The 19,267-nt window shown below is 41.8% G+C and overlaps 1 protein-coding gene across 9 annotated transcripts in view; it reads left to right on the top strand.

Moving 5' to 3' along the window:
• tnrc6c1 (trinucleotide repeat containing adaptor 6C1) overlaps positions 1-18,876 on the top strand; it is a 201,936-nt gene extending 183,060 nt beyond the window's left edge. For all 9 annotated transcript variants that reach the window (XM_060844188.1, XM_060844182.1, XM_060844187.1 and 6 more), the window contains 4 exons: positions 9,549-9,749; positions 10,736-10,806; positions 12,381-12,520; positions 18,440-18,876. In XM_060844188.1, coding sequence (XP_060700171.1) covers positions 9,549-9,749; positions 10,736-10,806; positions 12,381-12,520; positions 18,440-18,800 — 773 coding nt within the window. In that variant the 3' untranslated portion in view covers positions 18,801-18,876. The remainder of the gene's footprint in view (positions 1-9,548; positions 9,750-10,735; positions 10,807-12,380; positions 12,521-18,439) is intronic.
• The last annotated feature ends 391 nt before the right edge of the window (positions 18,877-19,267 follow it).

Below are 19,267 nucleotides of genomic sequence, written 5' to 3'. Positions count from 1 at the left end.
CAAATCTCTGGAAGGCATGTTGTTGGCTGATGGCTTCAGCGGGTGTCCTAAGATGGTGTGGGTTAGATAGGCTGGTGCAGCATAGGGAGAGGGCACAAATTGGAAAGCTTGGAGCAGTTTCAAGTTTGAGAGAGTGAGATGAATCCAAAATGCTGCCAGAATGGCCACATAAAGTACCGTCATGCTGGAATCTCTCAATGGGATTTCTGGTCCTAACAACAGGAACAATGAAGTAAAATGGCACCGAAGGAGCAACTTGAAAATGCAGTCTCCCTGTAAACCGCAATACTAAGAACTCCTCTGATTGCAATTGGGTACTCCAGTTTGTACTAGAAAACATTTTTGATCTGACATGCTCACTTACAAAAATGTAAATAAATTCTTCTGGAGGTCAGTCATAACTACAAAACTCTCAAAGCAGTGTTTTACTTACTCAATTCATTAATTGCATAAAAATGTCATTTTACCATTTCTCACATATTCATGCAAGGAACATTAATTTCATTCCACAGTTAGAAACCTTTTCAGTTTATCTTGAAGCATTTGCAACGAGAGTCAAAATGTAAACGTTTGCTAAGTTTAAATGTTCAAAGATTTGATTTCTGTTTGTAAGCTATGCAAATTCTACTGAAGACATATGTTGAAACATTAAAATGTGCTGCTTTTTTCTATTGGTTTATTATACTTGATTATCTCTTTGCAAATTATGCAGTTGTCGGTGATTTGATTTTAAGCCTTTGTTCATTTTAATGGTTCACTGATGCTCATATTTTCTTTTCATCCCTGTGCAAAGTACTTGTGTTTTGTGCTTTCTTCAACCTGGCTGAGGGCAGGACAAATCAGTGTACCAGCCTGCCTTCCTTAACCACGCAAAGTTTTTCTTTAGCCCATATATCTGAATTTAACTATTGAAAAATAATTAGGTAAAAACAATGACTGCAGATGCTGGAAACCAGATTCTGGATCAGTGGTGCTGGAAGAGCGCAGCAGTTCAGGCAGCATCCAAGGAGCAGTAAAATCGACGTTTCGGGCAAGAGCCCTTCAGAGAGCCTGAAGGGTGGAGAGACAAGTGAGAGGAGGGTGGGAGTGGGGAGAAAGTAGCATAGAGTACAGTAGGTAAGTGGGGGAGGGGATGAAGGTGATAGGTCAGGGGTGGGGGAGGGGAGGGTGGAATGGATAGGTGGAAAAGAAGATAGGCAGATAGGACAAGTCATGGGGACAGTGCTGAGCTGGAAGATTGGAACTGGGGTGAAGTGGGGGGAGAGGAAATGAGGAAACTGGTAAAGTCCACATTGATGCCCTGGGGTTGAAGTTTTCCAAGGCGGAAGATGAGGTGTTCTTCCTCCAGGCGTCTGGTGGTGAGGGAGTGGCGGTGAAGGAGGCCCAAAACCTCCATGTCCTCGGCAGAGTGGGATGGGGAGTTGAAATGTTGGGCCACAGGGCGGTGTGGTTGATTGGTGCGGGTGTCCTGGAGATGTTCCCTAAAGCGCTCTGCTAGGAGGCGTCCAGTCTCCCCAATGTAGAGTAGACCGCATCGCAAGCAACAGATACAATAAATGATATTGGTGGATGTGCAGGTAAAACTTTGGATGTGGAAGGCTCATTTAGGGCCTTGGATAGAGGTGAGGGAGGAGGTGTGGGCATAGGTTTTGCAATTCCTGCGGTGGCAGGGGAAGGTGACAGGATGGGAGGGTGAGTTGTAGGGGGGACGTGGACCTGACCAAGTAGTCATGGAGGGAACGGTCTTTGCGGAAGGCGGAAAGGGGTGGGGTGGGAAATATATCCCTGGTGGTGGTGGAAATGTCGGCGGATGATTTGGTTTATGAGAAGATTGGTAGGGTGGAAGTTGAGCACCAGGGGCGTTCTGTCCTTGTTACAGTTGGAGGAGTGGGGTCTGAGGGCAGAGGTGCGGGATGTAGATGAGATGCGTTGGAGAGCATCTTTAACCACGTGGGAAGGGAAATTGCTGTCTCTAAAGAAAGAGGCCATTTGGTGTGTTCTATGGTGGAACTGGTCCTCTTGGGAGCAGATACGGCGGAGGCGGAGGAATTGGAAATACGGGATGGCATTTTGGGAAAAGGTAGGGTGGGAAGAGGCGTAATCCAGGTAGCTGTGGGAGTTGATGGATTTGTAAAAAAAAAAAGTCGGTGTCAAGTCGATCGATATTAATGGAGATGGAGAGCTCCAGGAAGATGAGGGAGGTGTCAGAGATGGTCCAGGTAAATTTAAGGTCAGGGTGGAATGTATTGGTAAAGTTGATGAATTGCTCAACCTCCTTGCGGGAGCACGAGGTGGCGCCAATGCAGTCATCAATGTAGCGGAGGAAGAGGTGGGGAGTGGTGCCGGTGTAATTACGGAAGATGGACTGTTCTACATAGCCAACAAAGAAACAGGCATAGCTGGGGCCCATACATGTACCCATGGCTACCCCTTTGGTCTGGAGGAACTGGGAGGATTCGAAGGAGAAATTGTTAAGGGTGAGGACCAGTTCGGCCAAACGAATGAGAGTATCGGTGGAAGGGTACTGTTGGGGACGTCGGGAGAGGAAGAAACGGAGGGCTTGGAGGCCCTGGTCATGGCGGATGGAGGTGTAGGGGGATTGGATATCCATGGTGAAGATGAGGCATTGGGGGCCGGGGAAATGGAAGTCTTGGAGGAGGTGGAGGGCATGGGTGGTGTCTCGAACGTATGCGGAGAGTTCCTGGACTAGGGGAGATACAACAGTGTCGCGGTAGGTAGAAATGAGTTCAATGAGCAGGAGCATGCTGAGACAATGGGTCGGCCAGAGTGGTCAGGCTTGTGGATCTTGGGAAGGAGGTAGAACCGGGCAGTGCGGGGTTCCCAGACTGAGGTTGGAAGCTGTGGGTGGGGGATTTCCTGAGGTGATGAGGTTCTGTATGGTCTGGGAGATGGTTTGATGATGGGGGTGGGGTCATGGTCAAGGGGTGGTAGGAAGAGGTGTCCTCGAATTGACGTTTGGCTTCAGCGGTGTAGAGGTCAGTGTGCCAGACTACCACTGTGCCTCCTTTATTTGCTGGCTTGATGGAGCAGAGGGATTGGGAGGGCTGCGCGTTGAGGGTGAGAGGTTGGAGTGGGGGAGAGGGGTAGACGGGTTGAGGCGGCTAATGTCCCGGCGGCAGATGGAAATGAAGAGGTCGATGGCAGGTAATAGGCCAGAGCGGGGTGTCCAGGTGGATGCAGTGTGTTGGAGGTGGGCGAAGGGGTCCTCGGAGGGTGGGCAGGAGTCCTGATTGGGAAAGTAAACTTGGAGGCGGCGGAAGAAGTGTTCGACATCACGGCATGTATTAAATTCATTGATGCGTGGGCGGAGGGGGATGAAGGGGAGTCATTTGCTGAGCACTGATCATTCGTCATCAGTGAGGGGGAGATCTGGAGGGATGGTGAAAACTCTGCAGGGCTGGGAGCTGGGATCTGGTGTGGGTGGGGGGCGGGGCCGGTAACTGGAATGCGTGTGGTGGTGGGGGAATGGGAGTTATGAGCAGGGGTAGTGTTCCCTCGGGGTTCTGGGGGGCGGGGATAGTGACAGTGGGATCTGTGGGTGGGGGCGTGTCAGCAGAATGCAGCTGAGTGGCGTTAGTGGGGGTGGAAGTGGTGGCAAACACGGCGGTAGGGGAGGTGGAAGTCACTGAGCATGTGACATCAGTGATGATGTGAGGGGCGGAAGTGATGTCACGTGTGGTGCATGAGGAATTGTGAGGGGTGGAAGTGGCTGTGGGAGTGGCCATAATGGGGGGCGGAAGTGACATCATCAATCAGCATGGGGTGGCAGCTGCGCCAGCCGCATGGCTAATGGCATCTGAGCAGTTCTAGAGGCTGTGGGAATCTTCTGGAATGTTTGAGGAGCGCTGGTTATGGAGGTGGGTAGATAAAAGTTTGTTGTACTTAGTTTTTGATGTTTGAGATGGAGTTGAAATACTGTTTGTTGAGATTATGAATTCTCCTGAGGACGTAGTACAGAAGGGATTCTTTGTAATTCTGAGAGAGTGTGGCCCTCAGCTGAGGCAGGGCTGACTGTAGAGAGGTTAGGTGCCAGCGCATTGCTGCGAGCATGGAGCGGAGCATCCTGAAAAAGAACCGTTGCTGGTGTTTTTGAATCTGTTGTTGTACTGTTTGTCCTGTTCGGTTCCGAACTCTGCTGGTTTAAAGGTGGTCTGGAGTCAGTGTGGGATCAGTTGGTTACAGCGGCAGGCACTGAGGAAGCAAATGTGGCTGTAGTAGCAAGTTTGTTTCAGGACATGGTTGAAGAGCTTCAGGGCAGTGGAAATGACCTGGGAGTTGCAGTGTGAGAGGGACTCCCTGAGATTCTTGGAGAGAGAGGACAACCTCTTCAAGGCAGGCATCCTTGCAAGAGGATTCGCAGTAGGGTTAAAATCAACTAGGTAAAAACAATGACTGCAGATGCTGGAAACCAGATTCTGGATTAGTGGTGCTGGAATAGCACAACAGTTCAAGCAGCATCCGAGGAGCAGTAAAATCGACGTTTCGGGCAAAAGCCCTTCATCAGGAATACAAGCAGAGAGCCTAAAAGGTGGACAGATAAGTGAGAGGAGGGTAGGGGTGGGGAGGAAGTAGCATAGAGTACAATAGGTGAGGCCACAGGGTGGTGTGGTTGATTGATACGGGTGTCCTGGAGATGTTCCCTAAAACGCTCTGCTCGGAGGTGTCCAGTCTCTCCAATGTAGAGGAGACCGCATCAGGAGCAACGGATACAATAAATGATATTAGTGAATGAGCAGGTAAAACTTTGGATGAAAAATAATTGTCCATTTGCTAATTTTTACTGATGCAAGATTGGTAAATGCTTTCTTTTGTTATTACTTCTGTTTCGTTTTCATTCAAGGAATATAACAGAAGAGAAAAATCATCGGGAATTAATACCCATATAATATATTTTCACCTGAGTTCAAACTTTCTATTTAAAATAATGTTGAGTACTCTCAGCATGGCATCCATACAAGTTAGGAATTATTCAGCGGACTCGATGCTATCTACAATGACAATATTGGTCAAGTAATTATTTTACAAACAAAGAAGGAAAATGAAAAGATAAGTTATGGATAATCAAAATAAATCTAATGGAATGTACCATTTAATGGAAAAGGTGTAGACCCAATTTGCCTCTTGAAGATAGAGACAAGTAAAATGCAAACACACGAGCAATTCAATCCTGAGAAGAAAATGGTGAAAGCAAGTGCACCATCATTAGTAAGGTTCCTAAAAACAGAGGAACAGAAAGGTTTTTGTTAAGTTGTTAAATATGACTTTCAGGAAGAAATTGCAAAATGGGGCATGAATGTAAAAGTAAAAACTTTTATTTGAACTATTTGCTAGCCAATATTGGCATCTTGCAGCAGATCTGGTCCCCCGTTATTGATAGTTCATGGCATAGAAATTCCTCTTGTGGGTCAGTCTAGAGCAAGGGAGCATAAATATCATGTAGCTACTAACCAATCAAATAAAATATTTAGAGGCAATTCCTTCTCTCAGATTAGTGAGAATATTTATCTTGGAATTTTGTAATGTGGTTGATTAAGTCAAGAAGAAGCTTACGAGGCAGAATAGTAAGGGCTAAGATGGAAAAGAGGAGTATGTAGAGTATAGGCAGTGATATACACAAGTTAGGCTGTGTTTTGGCTTTGCTGTAGGTTCTGTTGAAGGCTATAGTGCATGTGATTATTTTTTATATATGAGGGATGTTGCCATTGCTGGCTAACTCAGCATTTATTGCCTCTAACTACCCAAAGGGTAGCTAAGAATGAATTGTTGAGGATCTGGAGTCACATGCAGGCCAGGCCAGGTAAGATAGTAGATTTCCTTCTGTATAGTGAACTAGGTAGGTTTTTGCAAGAATCGAAAATGGTTGCATGGTCATCATTAGACTATTGAATTCCAATTTTGATGTTTTCCATGATGGGATTCAAACTTGTCTCCAAGGGAGGAGAAGGATAACAGCATGCATTCAGTGGCACACACTGGTTTAAAGAAGGTGAGAATACTGACAAGTCAGGTACCCAGCGTGAATCTGATGACTTCCACGTTTAACTTTGCACGTTTCATGTGCTGTTGGAAACCCCCAAGGTTTGCAAGAATTTCAAATACTGAAACAACAAAGTTGCTTCTTTGCCTTAGTGAAGAATCTTTACTCAAAGGACTTACTCTGAGAATGTGTCTTCATTGCTTTGGAGGCGATTTGAACTATCTTCGAATATTTTAAGAAAATCATTAAACATATTTCCAAACTGCCAACCTTGGCAGCAGCACTTGAGTCACTATTTTGAACTTCTGGTGGAAACATGAGCAGATGGAAGCGAGACCATGAGAACAGGGGAGACATCAGTAGTAACAGCTGCTCTCTTCTCAGCCATTTGACGTTCCGCAGATCGCAGTAGATGAACATGCAACGGTCGGTATTCCCATCTGAGGGCATTCATTGTGGATCATCGTGGCAAAGCAAATGTCCCTCTGGAGTCTCAGATCTTCTCAACACGTCATTGCTGACATCTGTACCCACCCAGATGAAGTGCTGTGCATTTGAACAACCAGACCTGCTTTATCAGGCCAGGCCAGTGGTTATCAAGGTCACGTGCTGATGTCTACTTGACAGGCAAGAATCAGCACGGAAAGTGACTGACCAATGGAGACTTAAAAATTAAACTTTATAATTCATAAACATAAAATAATTTTGACACAGACTTTAATCACTCATTTTTCTCATTGATACTATAAAATGCTTCTTTTCCTTTATATACTTGGCCTTGGAACTTCAACAGGACGAGAGGCAAGCTGCTGGTTATGTTACTCATTTGCTGAGATGCTCTTGGCTGGTGTCCACTAGGCTTTGGAACCTGTAAGGGACTCCACCAAGGATTGTCCAATCTACCCCAATTCAGGAATAGAGTCCGCCATTAAACCAGGACTTAGCACACAGTCTTCTGACAATGTGGAAGATATGGAAGCATCTTGAAGAGAGTCTTCAATTCCATGTGTCCTTTCTCCATCTTGCCACATGTAGCCCAGCTGTACTTCCTGACAAACAAGAGTGGGAGAGAATTTTTCTGCATTTCAGTGAGATACTGAACAGCCATGGCAAGACTTCCCTCCATCCTGTTTAAGCTGACAAACTTCCTAATGACCAACATAAACATCAGATAACTGAGCATATGTAGATGACCATTCTTCCAGTGGTGATGGAAGCATCAATGCAAAGCCTTAGGTACAATAACAGTCATGCTAGAGAAAGATTCCTGTATTCCCTCTCCAATGAACTGAAGAATGTCTAAAGTAAATGATGCCTAACTAATTCTTCTGTCAGTGACCTTCTGTCGGATGTAAATGATATGAATTAAAAGCTGATAAAGGTTTAAAACAGTCATTGTGCAGCTGATGCTATAAGTGACAAATCAGTAATTGTTATGGGTCACATTCCTCAATGATGTTTAATTCTGTCAATGGGTATCTAAGGTATCCATCTCTCCATCCCTAATGGGATCTCTACAGTAATCAGAATGCGGTTACTGCAGGACCAGCCCTCCATTCTCTCCCTCTTTGTACAAAAGTGTAAAAATCTCTACAACAACACATACACTCTTCGCTTTGTGACAAATAGTTTGTGATGAGAGGATTAAAGGACAGTATTTGTGGAAAATAAATGTCAGGATGGGTGTAAGATGGCAACAGGATGAGGTTGAATGCCAGTGATAGCTGTTCATATGGAGATTTGAGAAGGTATCTCATTTCAAAAATTGGTGGAACAAAACACTGTGTTCCTCTAAACTACTGAGTAGAAGAAAACTGGGGAAATCAGAGTAAGGGGATTGGCGCTTTACGTGGCATTTCACTCCTCTTTCGTGTCTTGGTAATGTTGTTGAACCTTATTCTATACTACGTCTAGGAATGAAAGCCACACTTCTCCAGCTGACCACTATCCTTCCCTCAACAATTTTCTCGACACATTCTGATGGAACATTCTACAAATTTTATCCATGAGAAACGACTAAAATACAGGAGCATACATGAAGCAAATGTTAGGACGATAGTATTTGAGGGGAAAAGAATGAGAAAAAGAGCCCAAACTTGGAGGATAACAGCAAGCATTCAGATAGAAAATGCACAAGATAATCTAAGATGGAGGACAGGAAAAATTTCTGGCTGTTAGAGGCTGCTCCTTTCTTTAGAAGTATTTTAGGGGTTGGAGGTGATTTCCTCGAATTCCAGGAGCAGCAATTACTGTTTTATATGCTGCTGCATTGTTTTGGAACTTTGGAAAAAAAAAGTCCAAACAGCAGTTTTAAAAGGGAGAAGAGCAGACAAAGGAAGCACATGGTGAGGACAGTGCAGGAGAGAGAGAGAAAACCTGCACAGTTACCGCCTTTGCTGTTTGAATTTGTGTATCGCTGGACATCGGAGTGCATCTGGGAGTATTAACAAACAGTGAAATTCACAACTAATCTTGGAGGAACTGTTGGGCGAAGTTCACAGCACAGAATCAGATAAGTTAATTGTTGTTTTAAGTCTGTCCGAGAGAAAGGCTGCAGTAGTGGGTACAGTGGATTCTTTCTTGATTATATGTCCTTGAGGGAAGGATTGCTGACAAAAGTCCTGTTCAGTGAATCCATTTCTCAACATTCCACAGTCAGTCATTGCCTAGTAGAGTGATGAGAATGCAGGAATTGTAGTTCACTTGCTTTTATGAATAGAAATGGTACAACCAAAATTTCGAATTGCTTGTACAGATTAGCAGAGAAGTTTGATTTGGTCCATCATTCATTAAAATTTGCATTTTGGACCATTTGGATTTGAGTGACCTGATTTAATGTGAAAACAAGATACATGGACAGAACAACTTTGGAATGTGTGTGTATATCCCCTTTTCCAGGGGTCTTCGTCATAGGCTGGGTGAATATTTCTGGTTGGGTTTCGAGACTTTGCTTGTGTGCCAGCCTATACTCTTCTAGGTTCTGATGGAGTATCCTCAGTGAACATTTGTATAAATCTGAAAACCATTTTTTGGGAGTTGTAACTTATCCTGCCGTACGAAAACATGTACTGTGTGCATTTGAAATGTTCCCTTACCAGAAACATTAAGGAAGACAAATTGTGTTGATAGACTTGTGAATCTTCTGAATATTTTCAGTTTTTCTTTGGTACAGGTCTTGTTAACAATATTGAGAGTTTGAACATTTGAAATGCTTAGCAACAAAAGTCACAGTAAAATGGGTGCTGCTTTTCTAAAACTTTGAATAATGGTACAATGCTGTATTGTGTGTGAGAATATGTTCTGTGGTTATATGCGTTGCTTTGTGATCTCAAATATAAATAAGCAGACTAAGACTTTACAGGTTTCTAGAGGGACTTTGTATTTTGAGATTCAAAAGGACTTTCAATGCTCAAAGGGTAAATAGAAAGATGCTCTAAAAATACATGCAGAAATCTATATGTTTTGAAGAGTTGTGTACCTGTGATTGAAATAAATATGTTTATTAATTGGATTTCATTTGTCTAAAGGAGAATTCTTTTTTGCATTTCAGCTAAACTGACAGATAAATCCACTTGGTCATCTGGACCCATTGCTCAAACTCAACCATCTCTATCGCATGAATTATGGAAAGTGCCGCTAGGATCCAAAAACACTAGGCCACCACCAGGCCTGACAAACACCAAGCCATCACCATCCTGGGGTGTCAGTTCACTCGGACTTGTCTCAAGCTGGCCAAGCTCTTATTCCTCCAGTAAGATGTGATTTGTTGCAATGCCTCGTGCCTTAGACATTTGAAATTTGCTTATTATCTGAATTTTAATATTTCTGCTGCATTATGACTTTTAAGTTTCCAGGTGTTAAGATTTCCGTAATAATAAAATGGTGATTCAAGTTTCAGTTGACTTAATTATCTTGTGTAATTGCATTTTATTTTGAAACCATTTGAGATCTTGAGATATTAGAGGATCAGGTATTTTTCAAGAAATGGCAATTCACAACCAGAAAACTTCCTATATTCTGTACCATATATTGTTCAATATTTGATGGCTTAAGGAATCCCGCATATTAGTTTGTTATAATGTTTGTGGTACACATTTGACGGCAGTGAACCAGAGGACTCATGAAGAAAGGTGTTACTTCACCTTAAGAATAGAAATTCCTTATTGAGGGAAATTAGGAAACCCTGTATATACTTGGATAGTGAATTTCCTCTCCTTAAAGCACTTCTTTTTTTCTCTCTGCTTTGTAGGTGTATAACTTGAGCTTTCTAATTTTGCAAGTGAATCAGGTTTGCAGAAAGGACATCTTTAAAAATCCCCATTAGCACAGGAATTTAACTTTGGACCTGAATCTCCCAATTGGAGCAAGGAAATTTACTTTGGCATTGTGCCTTCCTTTCAAATTTAATTCAAACTACCTAGTTTCCTTCGATTATAGCATTAGAGGTGTTGCATTACTATGAAATTAAATTGCCCTTTATCAGGACCCTTTATGACATTCAGTATAGCAAATTAGTAATCATCAATAGCAATTTGGTCATATGTAAGTTCCATATTTGACCTTTACTAACCTGCTCAAAACTGAACAGAGAAACGAATCACGTTCCTTTTCTTAAGATGAATTGCCACCTTGCTCCATGAGTCCATTGGATACAGAGGAAATCCAAATCTTCCAGAAGAATAGTGTATCGTTTTTCCAATGTTAAAAGTATATAACATACCTTTTTTGCCTTTTCAGATTCTGCTTGGAGTACTGACAGCTCTGGAAGAAACAATAGCTGGCTGGTTCTCCGAAACCTCACACCCCAGGTAACAATGGAACTGAGGGAGATTGTAGCTTTCTTTCACTGTAAACTGAAAATAATTTCAGTCGTACCAATGCCATTGGTTGCAATTGAGCTCGAAAATCAGTAATCTAAAATTTTCAAATTCTATTTAACTGAATTTATAGAATTTATTTAACATCCAATCAACTATCAAGTTATTCCTTTAAATGTATGTCTCATAATAGCATTATAATCATATTATAACCTATTTCCAAGTTTATGATTAAGCTAATTTTAAATTATATTTTATAAAATTTAGATTTATGTCTGATGTCAGATATTATGTCTGATCGCTTTCACAACTAGAAATTTTGCAGAATTAGAAGAAAAAAAGGTTTTCATCCATTTAGGGTAATATGGATTACACAAAATGGAAAAAAATGCGACATGAACAGCAATGAAAAAACTGCAATGGTAGAGTTTTTTTTAAATTCATTACTCCTTATAGCAATAATTCTGTCATAACATTCTTGTGTCAGAGTTATGTGTTCAAGCCCCAGTCCAAAACCTTAAGGAGAATCTCAAAATCTCTATTTGAATGACTGTCTGAAAAGGAGTTGGGAGTATAGAATTGCTCAGTTTGTTCTGAGAAAACTATTTATTAGGAAAATAGAAAAGTGTTGGCATTGTTTCACATGATATCCTTAGCTTCTGTAAAACCTCAGGATATAATTGCTGGACCAGGTATTCTTTCCTTGCCATTCTACTCCCATTCCCACAACTAAAAGCTTTTCTGCTTCATAGACTGCTAGAGCCTTGGGACAATTTATCCAATGGAGCAACTGAAGACAGTTATATTAAATGGTTTATTTTCGTTTCTCATGAGTGCCTTATTTTTCCTGAGTAGGAAAAACTCAGGAGGTCAATCTATTCACGTGATTGATCACCATAATGTTACTCAACCAACCACTCATCCTGCAGGGTGTAGGGTTTGGTCTTTGGTAATTTTACTTAGCTCGTTTAAATTTCGTTAAACATTAAAAATTTCTTTGGTTGTTAAATGACGACTGCTATTTAAGTAATTAACAAATACAGAAGTTGCTGGAGAAACTCAGAAGAACCACTGGACCTGAAACATTAGCTCCACTTTCTCTCCACAGATGCTGCTAGTCCTGAGTTTTTCCAGCAATTGCTTTTTTTGTTGTTTTGGATTTCCAGCATCCGCAATTCTTTGTTTATGTTTTATTGTGAATAATTTGTTTTAAATTATAGAGGTCTACAGCACAGGAAGAGGCCCTTCACCTCAGAGTCTGCACTGGTCAAGAACAAGAACCTAACTGTTTTAATCCAATTTGCCTGTACTTGGCCCATAATCTTGTCTGTCTGGGAATCCAAGTGCACGTCTAAATACTGCTTGAATGTTGTGAGATTTCCTGTCTCTGCCACTTTTATAAGCAGTTCGTTCCAGATTCCTACCACTCTTGAGTGAAAGAAATATTTCCTGTCATTTCTATAACTGTAATGTGTGCCAAGCAAACTTGTAAAGTTATGGACATTATTGTCCATGTGAAGATTTCAAAATGATGCAAGTAATGATGATTCACTGATTTGCTGCAGATCGATGGTTCGACTTTGCGGACTTTATGCATGCAACATGGTCCATTAATAACATTCCATCTGAACCTGACCCAAGGAAATGCTGTGGTTCGCTACAGTTCCAAGGAAGAAGCAGCTAAGGCCCAGAAATCTCTGCACATGTAAGTGTTTTAGATTATTCTAGCAAAAGGTTCAATCATAATTTGGTTTTCCTTGGGTTTAAATCAGAAACAAGCCTCTTGAAGATTAGGAAAATGCAGATAAAAGTGAAAAGAAAAGTTTCAGATTATTCCTACAGCCTGTCATTAGCCCTGATTTAGTGTATTTACGTTAAACTTTCACTCGTGCATTGGTGGTTACCTCACTGCTCCATGCTCATGGGTCAGCCTTTTCTGGTTGTGGTCAAGAATGCACTTCATATCCTTCCCCTTAGTCCTCTTTTTTTCATTTAACTTCCTCCAGCTATGTACACAATTATAACATACCCCTCAAACATCTCCTTTACTAAATTCCTGTGCACAACTATTTCTGAACCTTTGATGTTAGTTTATTGATTTTGCAGGGTCATTCTAACCAATCTAGGCAAGCATTGTGTCTAAAACCAGATCTGATTTTGTATTCTGAAGGGAAAAACCTCCAAGCTAAGTACAGAGGAACCTCAATTATCCAAATATCAATTATCCAAATATCAATTATCCAAATATCAATTATCCAAATATCAATTATCCAAATATCAATTATCCAAATATCGGATTACCCGAAGAAGATCTCTAGGTTCCGATGTAATATTTCTATCAAAGAGCTGTTTCAACCCATCGCGTCTTTGTTTACAGTGATTTAAAAACTATCTTGGCTCATTGAAATGCTGCCGAGAACAGTCCTGGACATCGATAGGAGCCCAGGTACCATCTCTAAATGACTGACCTGCCACCAACTCTCCCTATCCCCTCACTTTCTCTGGAGTTTTACATAGGGGTGAACCCTAAAACACCTTTCCCCAGATATTCTTTCTACAATTGTCCTGTACAGGGCAGAGGTGGAACTTGTCAAAAAGTTGTGTCCGTCTGTGTGCGTGCATGTGTCTGCGCACATGCACTGTTTGGAGACTTAGCCCACAAAGGCAGCAGCAGTCTTACTGTTGGTCTACACTCTGGCTGCCCCGGAGGGGAAGGTGGGTGGGAGCAGACGGAGGGCAGGGTTGGGATGCAGTGTTGGACGGGGCTGAGGGGGCAGGTGGGGGTGGTGTTGGGTGGGGTTGGAGACAGAGGCTCGCATTCAGTGTTTGCAGTCTCCTCTCCTGAATGTGGAGTAGACTTAACAGAAAACTCTGAGCTCCAGAGGAGAGGCATTGAATCGATTAACCGAATAATCAAGTATTCGAATGAAATAGTACTTGCTCATCTCGTTCGGATAATTGAGGTTCCTCTGTAGTTGAGACGTCAACATTTAGAAATTCCACCACCAACATCCATTGATCCCTATGCAGCTGCCAGAACAGTAACTGACTTAAAAAAAAGTGCAATAATGATTTTTTTCCAAATTATTAGAACAGTGTTGAATAAAAAATTGTTCCATGTGTGCTCTCTCATTTCTTGATCCTTTCATGAGGAGGAGTGTTTTCTCTTGTTTCTTCTGTCCAGAACCTGAATGATTATACATACTTCAACCAGGTCTCCAATCTGCCTTCTCTTCAAGAAGAGCAATCCAAGGCATCTCCAGTCTATCTTTGTAACTCTGATTCCTCTGGAACCGTTTTCATAAATCGTTTTTACAACCCTTCCAACTCCTTCCATAACATCCTTCCTAACTAGTAGTACTTCAGCTGAGGCTGGCCTTGTGTCTTATACAAAATCACCACAGCTTCCTTGGTCTGTATTCTCTGCCTCTATTAGAGACCTGAGCTACTGTATTTACTGTATTAACCTTCTGAGCTAATCCTACTTTTAATGACTTAGGCATTTATACATTCAGGTCCCTCTGCTCCTGCACCCAGTTTAGAGTTTTCACTTTTTTTATATTGTCGCCCCATATTCTTTCTACCAAAATATATTACCTCTTTCTTTGCTGCATTGAACTTCATCTGCTAGCTGTACCCCCACTCCACCAACTTATTATTATTCTTTCAAAATTCTGCAATAGTTGCCAGTTTCTCTATACTGGATTTTTGCTTTTCTTCTTTTTCCCCAACTCTTCATGTTCACCCTGGGCCTCAGTTGTATTTTCTAATTGATCCTTGTCATGAATTCATTGTAGGAACTCTTTCTGCCTGTAACACTACTGCTACCAAACCCCCTGTTATAACTACCTGATGGTTTTCACTCCTCTTTGTAACATCCTTGCAAATTTATTCCTGAACACTGAGCAAAATATATACCAAACAATGTAATGGCACCTTTTCTTTTATTCATCAACTCCAACTAAATTGATATATCCTTGGCCCCACTGGGACATCCTCTTTCTCCAGTGCTGTAATGCTATCTTTAATCAAAGTGCCACCTTCATCCTTTTTTCTTAATTTTCCTACATTAATACTGTAGTTAATACTTAACTTCCATTCCTGCCCTAAAATACTGCACATTGTTCCTTTTCAAATAGTCATCTAAGTTTTTTTTTTGAATGCCTCGATGCAACTTGCCTCCAATACACTCAGACAGTAGATCCTGGCCATATGCTGCAAAAAAATATATTTTCCTCATACCACTTGCCTTTTTCTTACTAATTACTTTACATCTGTGATCTCTCATTCTTAATCTTTTCATGAGCCAAATCTCTCTCAAAACTACATCATATTTCCTCTTGATAAATACAACTCCAACTCAGTAATCATATTTACAAACTTTGCATTCACATGCACGCATAGTAACCCTGATTTAGATTTGATTACTTTCTCCCTTACACTGACCCCACCTATTAACTTACTTTTCTCTACACTAGTGCTATCTATATGTTCTGGTATTCTGCGATATTGGTATTCTTCCATTAGCTCCTTGTCCCATACCGCAGCCAAGTTAATTTAACCCCTTCCGAGAAGCACTGGCAAAGCATTTAACAAGAAATGCATCTGGCTAATATAGGTCAGATCCTCCCCCAGGAACCAAGTCTAATGTCCCAAGAATCTAAAACCCTCTCTCCTACACCAACTTCCCAGCCATAATTCATCTGTCTTCTCCTTCCATTTCTATACTCGCTTGCATGTGCCACTGGGAACAATCCAGTGATTTTGTGGTCTTTGTTATCTTGCTGTCTAACTCCCTAAATTCTGATTACAGAACCATGTTCACTTTTCAACCGAAGTTGTTGGTTCCAATGTGGGCCTTAACTTTTAGTTGTTCACCCTCCCTCCCCCAGGGTCATGTGAAGCATTTCAATGACAACCTTTATTCTGGCACCAAAGAGGCAACACACTATCTTTGATTCAAGTCTGCAGCCACAGAAGCCTCTCTGCTTCCTAGCCTATCAAACTGCCTATCACTGTTGCTCTTCCAATCTTACTTGAAAATTCTCTGTACAGCACTGTAGGCTGATCGGCGAGCATGCCTGTAGGTCACCCATTGTCTCCTTTCCTACATACTGTTAAGCTGCAGAGTCATGCCATCTATAAAATGCTATCCACATCGCTCTCAGTCTCATATGTTGTAATGGTGCCAGCTACTGCAACTGATGGCACTTCCCGCATAAATCGTTATCCAGAATATTGGAAACATCCCAGGGTTCACACAAAGCACAGGAGGTATGCATGCCTGAGATTAAAGCAGCCTGCCATTCCTTTATTCATTAGGTAACTTGCTACGGCTTGAAAAAAAATCTGAATAAACATTACAACTTTGAATAAAGCCTTTCTAGTATTGAAAAGTTCAACTGATACTAAATCCATTTTTTAAAATTGCAGTGAACCTTTCTTAAGTACTTCTTTCCCATCTGCACCAAATTCACTCTGATGTTCAGTCTACCACTTGGTCAGGTGTGTCTGCTGACTCTGTCCCCCCTGCATACCATTATGTTTGAAAACCAATGTAAGCAGAATTAGAATGGCTTAACACCCTCAATACCATTTTATTAAAAGTCTCAAAGCTTAAATCAACTTCCTTAATACAGCAGTATTTAAACTGTCATGGGATAACAAGTCACAGATTTGGTGTAGGCATATAACAAAGAAACTGAAATATGTATAGTTACTGCACATAGAAAACTAAAAATTCCGATTCAATTTGTACAATAGGTATATTCTCTGTGTTTAAGATTGTATCTTAATTCCAGTTAGCATTTAATTAGAGTCATAGAGATGTACAGCAGAGAAACAGACACTTCAATCCAACTCATTCAGGCCGACCAAATATCCCAACCCAATCTAATCCCACCTGCCATCACCTGGACCATATCCCTCCAAATCCTTTCTATTCATATACCCATCCAGATGCCTTTTAAATGTTGTAATTGTACCAGCCTCCGCTACTTCTTCTGGCAACTCAGGAATAGGTATAGGGAATGCTGAAATGAGTAAAGAAATTAAGGTGTTGGTTAAGAAAACGAAGAAAGCATATGACAGAAGAGATTGAGTGAATCCTTAGAGTATAAAAGCAGTAGGAGTATACCTAAGAAGGAAATCAGGAGGGCAAAAAAAGGAGACATGATAGCTTTGGCAAATAGAATTAAGGAGAATCCTAAGGGTTTTTATAAATATATTAACGATAAAAGGGTAGCTAGGGAGAGAATAGGGCTCCTCAAAGATCAGCAAGGTGACCTTTGTGTGGAGGTGCAGAAAATGGGGGAGATACTAAATGAATATTTTGCATCAGTATTTACTGTGGAAAAGGACGTGGAAGATATAGAATGTAGGGAAATAGATGGTGACATCTTGAAAAATGTCCATATTAGAGAGGAGGAAGTGCTGGATGTCTTGAAATGGTTAAAAGTAGATAAGTCCCCAGGACCTGATCTGTGGGAAGCTAGAATAGTGATTGCTGGACCTTTTGCTGAGGTATTTGTATCATTGATAGTCACAGGTGAGGTGCCGGAAAATTGGAGGTTGGCTAACGTGGTGCCACTGTTTAAGAAGGGTGGTAAGGACAAGCCAGGGAACTATAGACCAGTGGGCAAGTTGTTGGAGGGAATCCTGAGGGACAGGATGTACATGTATTTGGAAAGGCAAGGACTGATCAGGAATAATCAACATGGCTTTGTGCATGGGAAATCATGTCTCACAAACTTAATTGAGTTTTTTGAGTAAGTGACAAAGAGGATTGATGAGGGCAGAGTGGTAGATGTGATCTATATGGACTTCAGTAAGGTTTTGACAAGGTTCTCCATGAGAGACTGGTTAGCGAGGTTAGATCTCATGAAAAACAGGAAAAACTAGTCATTTGGACACAGAACTGGCTCAAAGTTAGAAGACAGGGTGGTGGTCGTGGAGGGTTGTTTTTCAGACTGGAGGCCTGTGACCAGTGGAGTGCCACAAGAATTGGTGCTGGGTCCTCTACTTTGTGTCATTTACATAAATGATTTGGATGCGAGCATAAGAGGTACAGTTAGTAAGTTTGTAGATGGCACTGAGATTGGAGGTACAGTGGACAGCAAAGAGGGTTACCTCCGATTACAACAGGATCTTGACTAGATGGGCCAGTGGGCTGAGAAGTGGCAGATGGAGTTTAATTCAGATAAATGCAAGGTGCTGTATTTTGGGAAAGCAAGTCTTAGCAGGACGGATACACTTAATGGTAAGGTCTTAGGGAGTGAACAAAGAGACCTTGGAGTGCAGGTTCATAGCTTATTGAAAGTGGAGTCGCAGGTAGATAGGATAGTGAAGAAGGCGTTTGGTATGCTTTCCTTTATTGGTCAGAGTATTGAGTACAGGAGTTGGGAGGTCATGTTGCGGCTGCACAGGACATTGGTTAGGCTACTGTTGGAATATTGCGTGCAATTCTGGTCTCCTTCCTATCGGAAAGATGATGTGTATTTTGAAAGGGGGTTGTGTTATGTAAAACCTGTCTTAAATAAATAAGTCGTGAATAGTGTCATTCAAAGTTTTTCAAAAAAGTTAATTCAACTTCGTCTCTCATGTTCAACTCTCCTTTTTCAACCAGGTGCGTTCTGGGAAACACTACCATCCTCGCTGAATTTGCTAGTGACGAGGAAGTTAACCGTTTCTTTGCACAAGGTCAAACACTGACACAGACCTCGAGCTGGCAGTCTAACACAGGAACCAATCAGAGCCGACTTGGGTCAAGCACCAACTCTCACGGATTGGTCCGCAATGATCTGGGTCACTGGAATACTACAAGCCTGAGTGGGAAAGGAGCAAATGACCTTCTATGGAGTGGTGTCCCCCAATACTCCAGCAGCCTCTGGGGGCCTCCAAACAGTGATGATACCAGAGTAATTGGCAGCCCTACGCCTATAAACACCTTGCTCCCTGGTGACCTTCTCAGTGGAGAATCCATGTAGGGAAAACTGACTATCTTGTGGAGCTAACAATCAGCACTAAACAACCCAATTTTGGGCATCATATTGACCCTTGATCCACAACCTTTTTTTGGTTGGGTGTGGAGGGTGGGCAGGGAAATGGGAGGGAGGGAAAGGGGCATGGAAAGTCTACTTTTGTGAGCCTGGGTTTAGTATGCACATTACCCTTGCTTTCATTATTTCGTTTGATCCCAAAAACATATCAACACAAATACTTGAATCAAGCAGGCCAATAATGAAATGTGAAAACCGTCTAATTTACACTTCCAAGATGTTGTCATCACAAATAGGCTCAAACAAAAAAAGGTTTGTTTGTGTGTGTGTGAGAGAGAGATGATTCAGATGTACGAGTGTGTATGAAATCAGTGTGTTTTTCTTTCTTTATACAGTATATGCTTTTATTTGCTTGTCAGTCAAATTATTAGCTTCTAACTTTGCACTGAGTGTAT

Source organism: Hemiscyllium ocellatum, chromosome 25 (assembly GCF_020745735.1).
Source record: "Hemiscyllium ocellatum isolate sHemOce1 chromosome 25, sHemOce1.pat.X.cur, whole genome shotgun sequence".
Lineage (NCBI taxonomy): Eukaryota > Metazoa > Chordata > Chondrichthyes > Orectolobiformes > Hemiscylliidae > Hemiscyllium > Hemiscyllium ocellatum.
The sequence above is the reverse complement of the archived record's forward strand: the minus strand, read 5'-3'. Positions and strand labels throughout refer to the sequence as shown.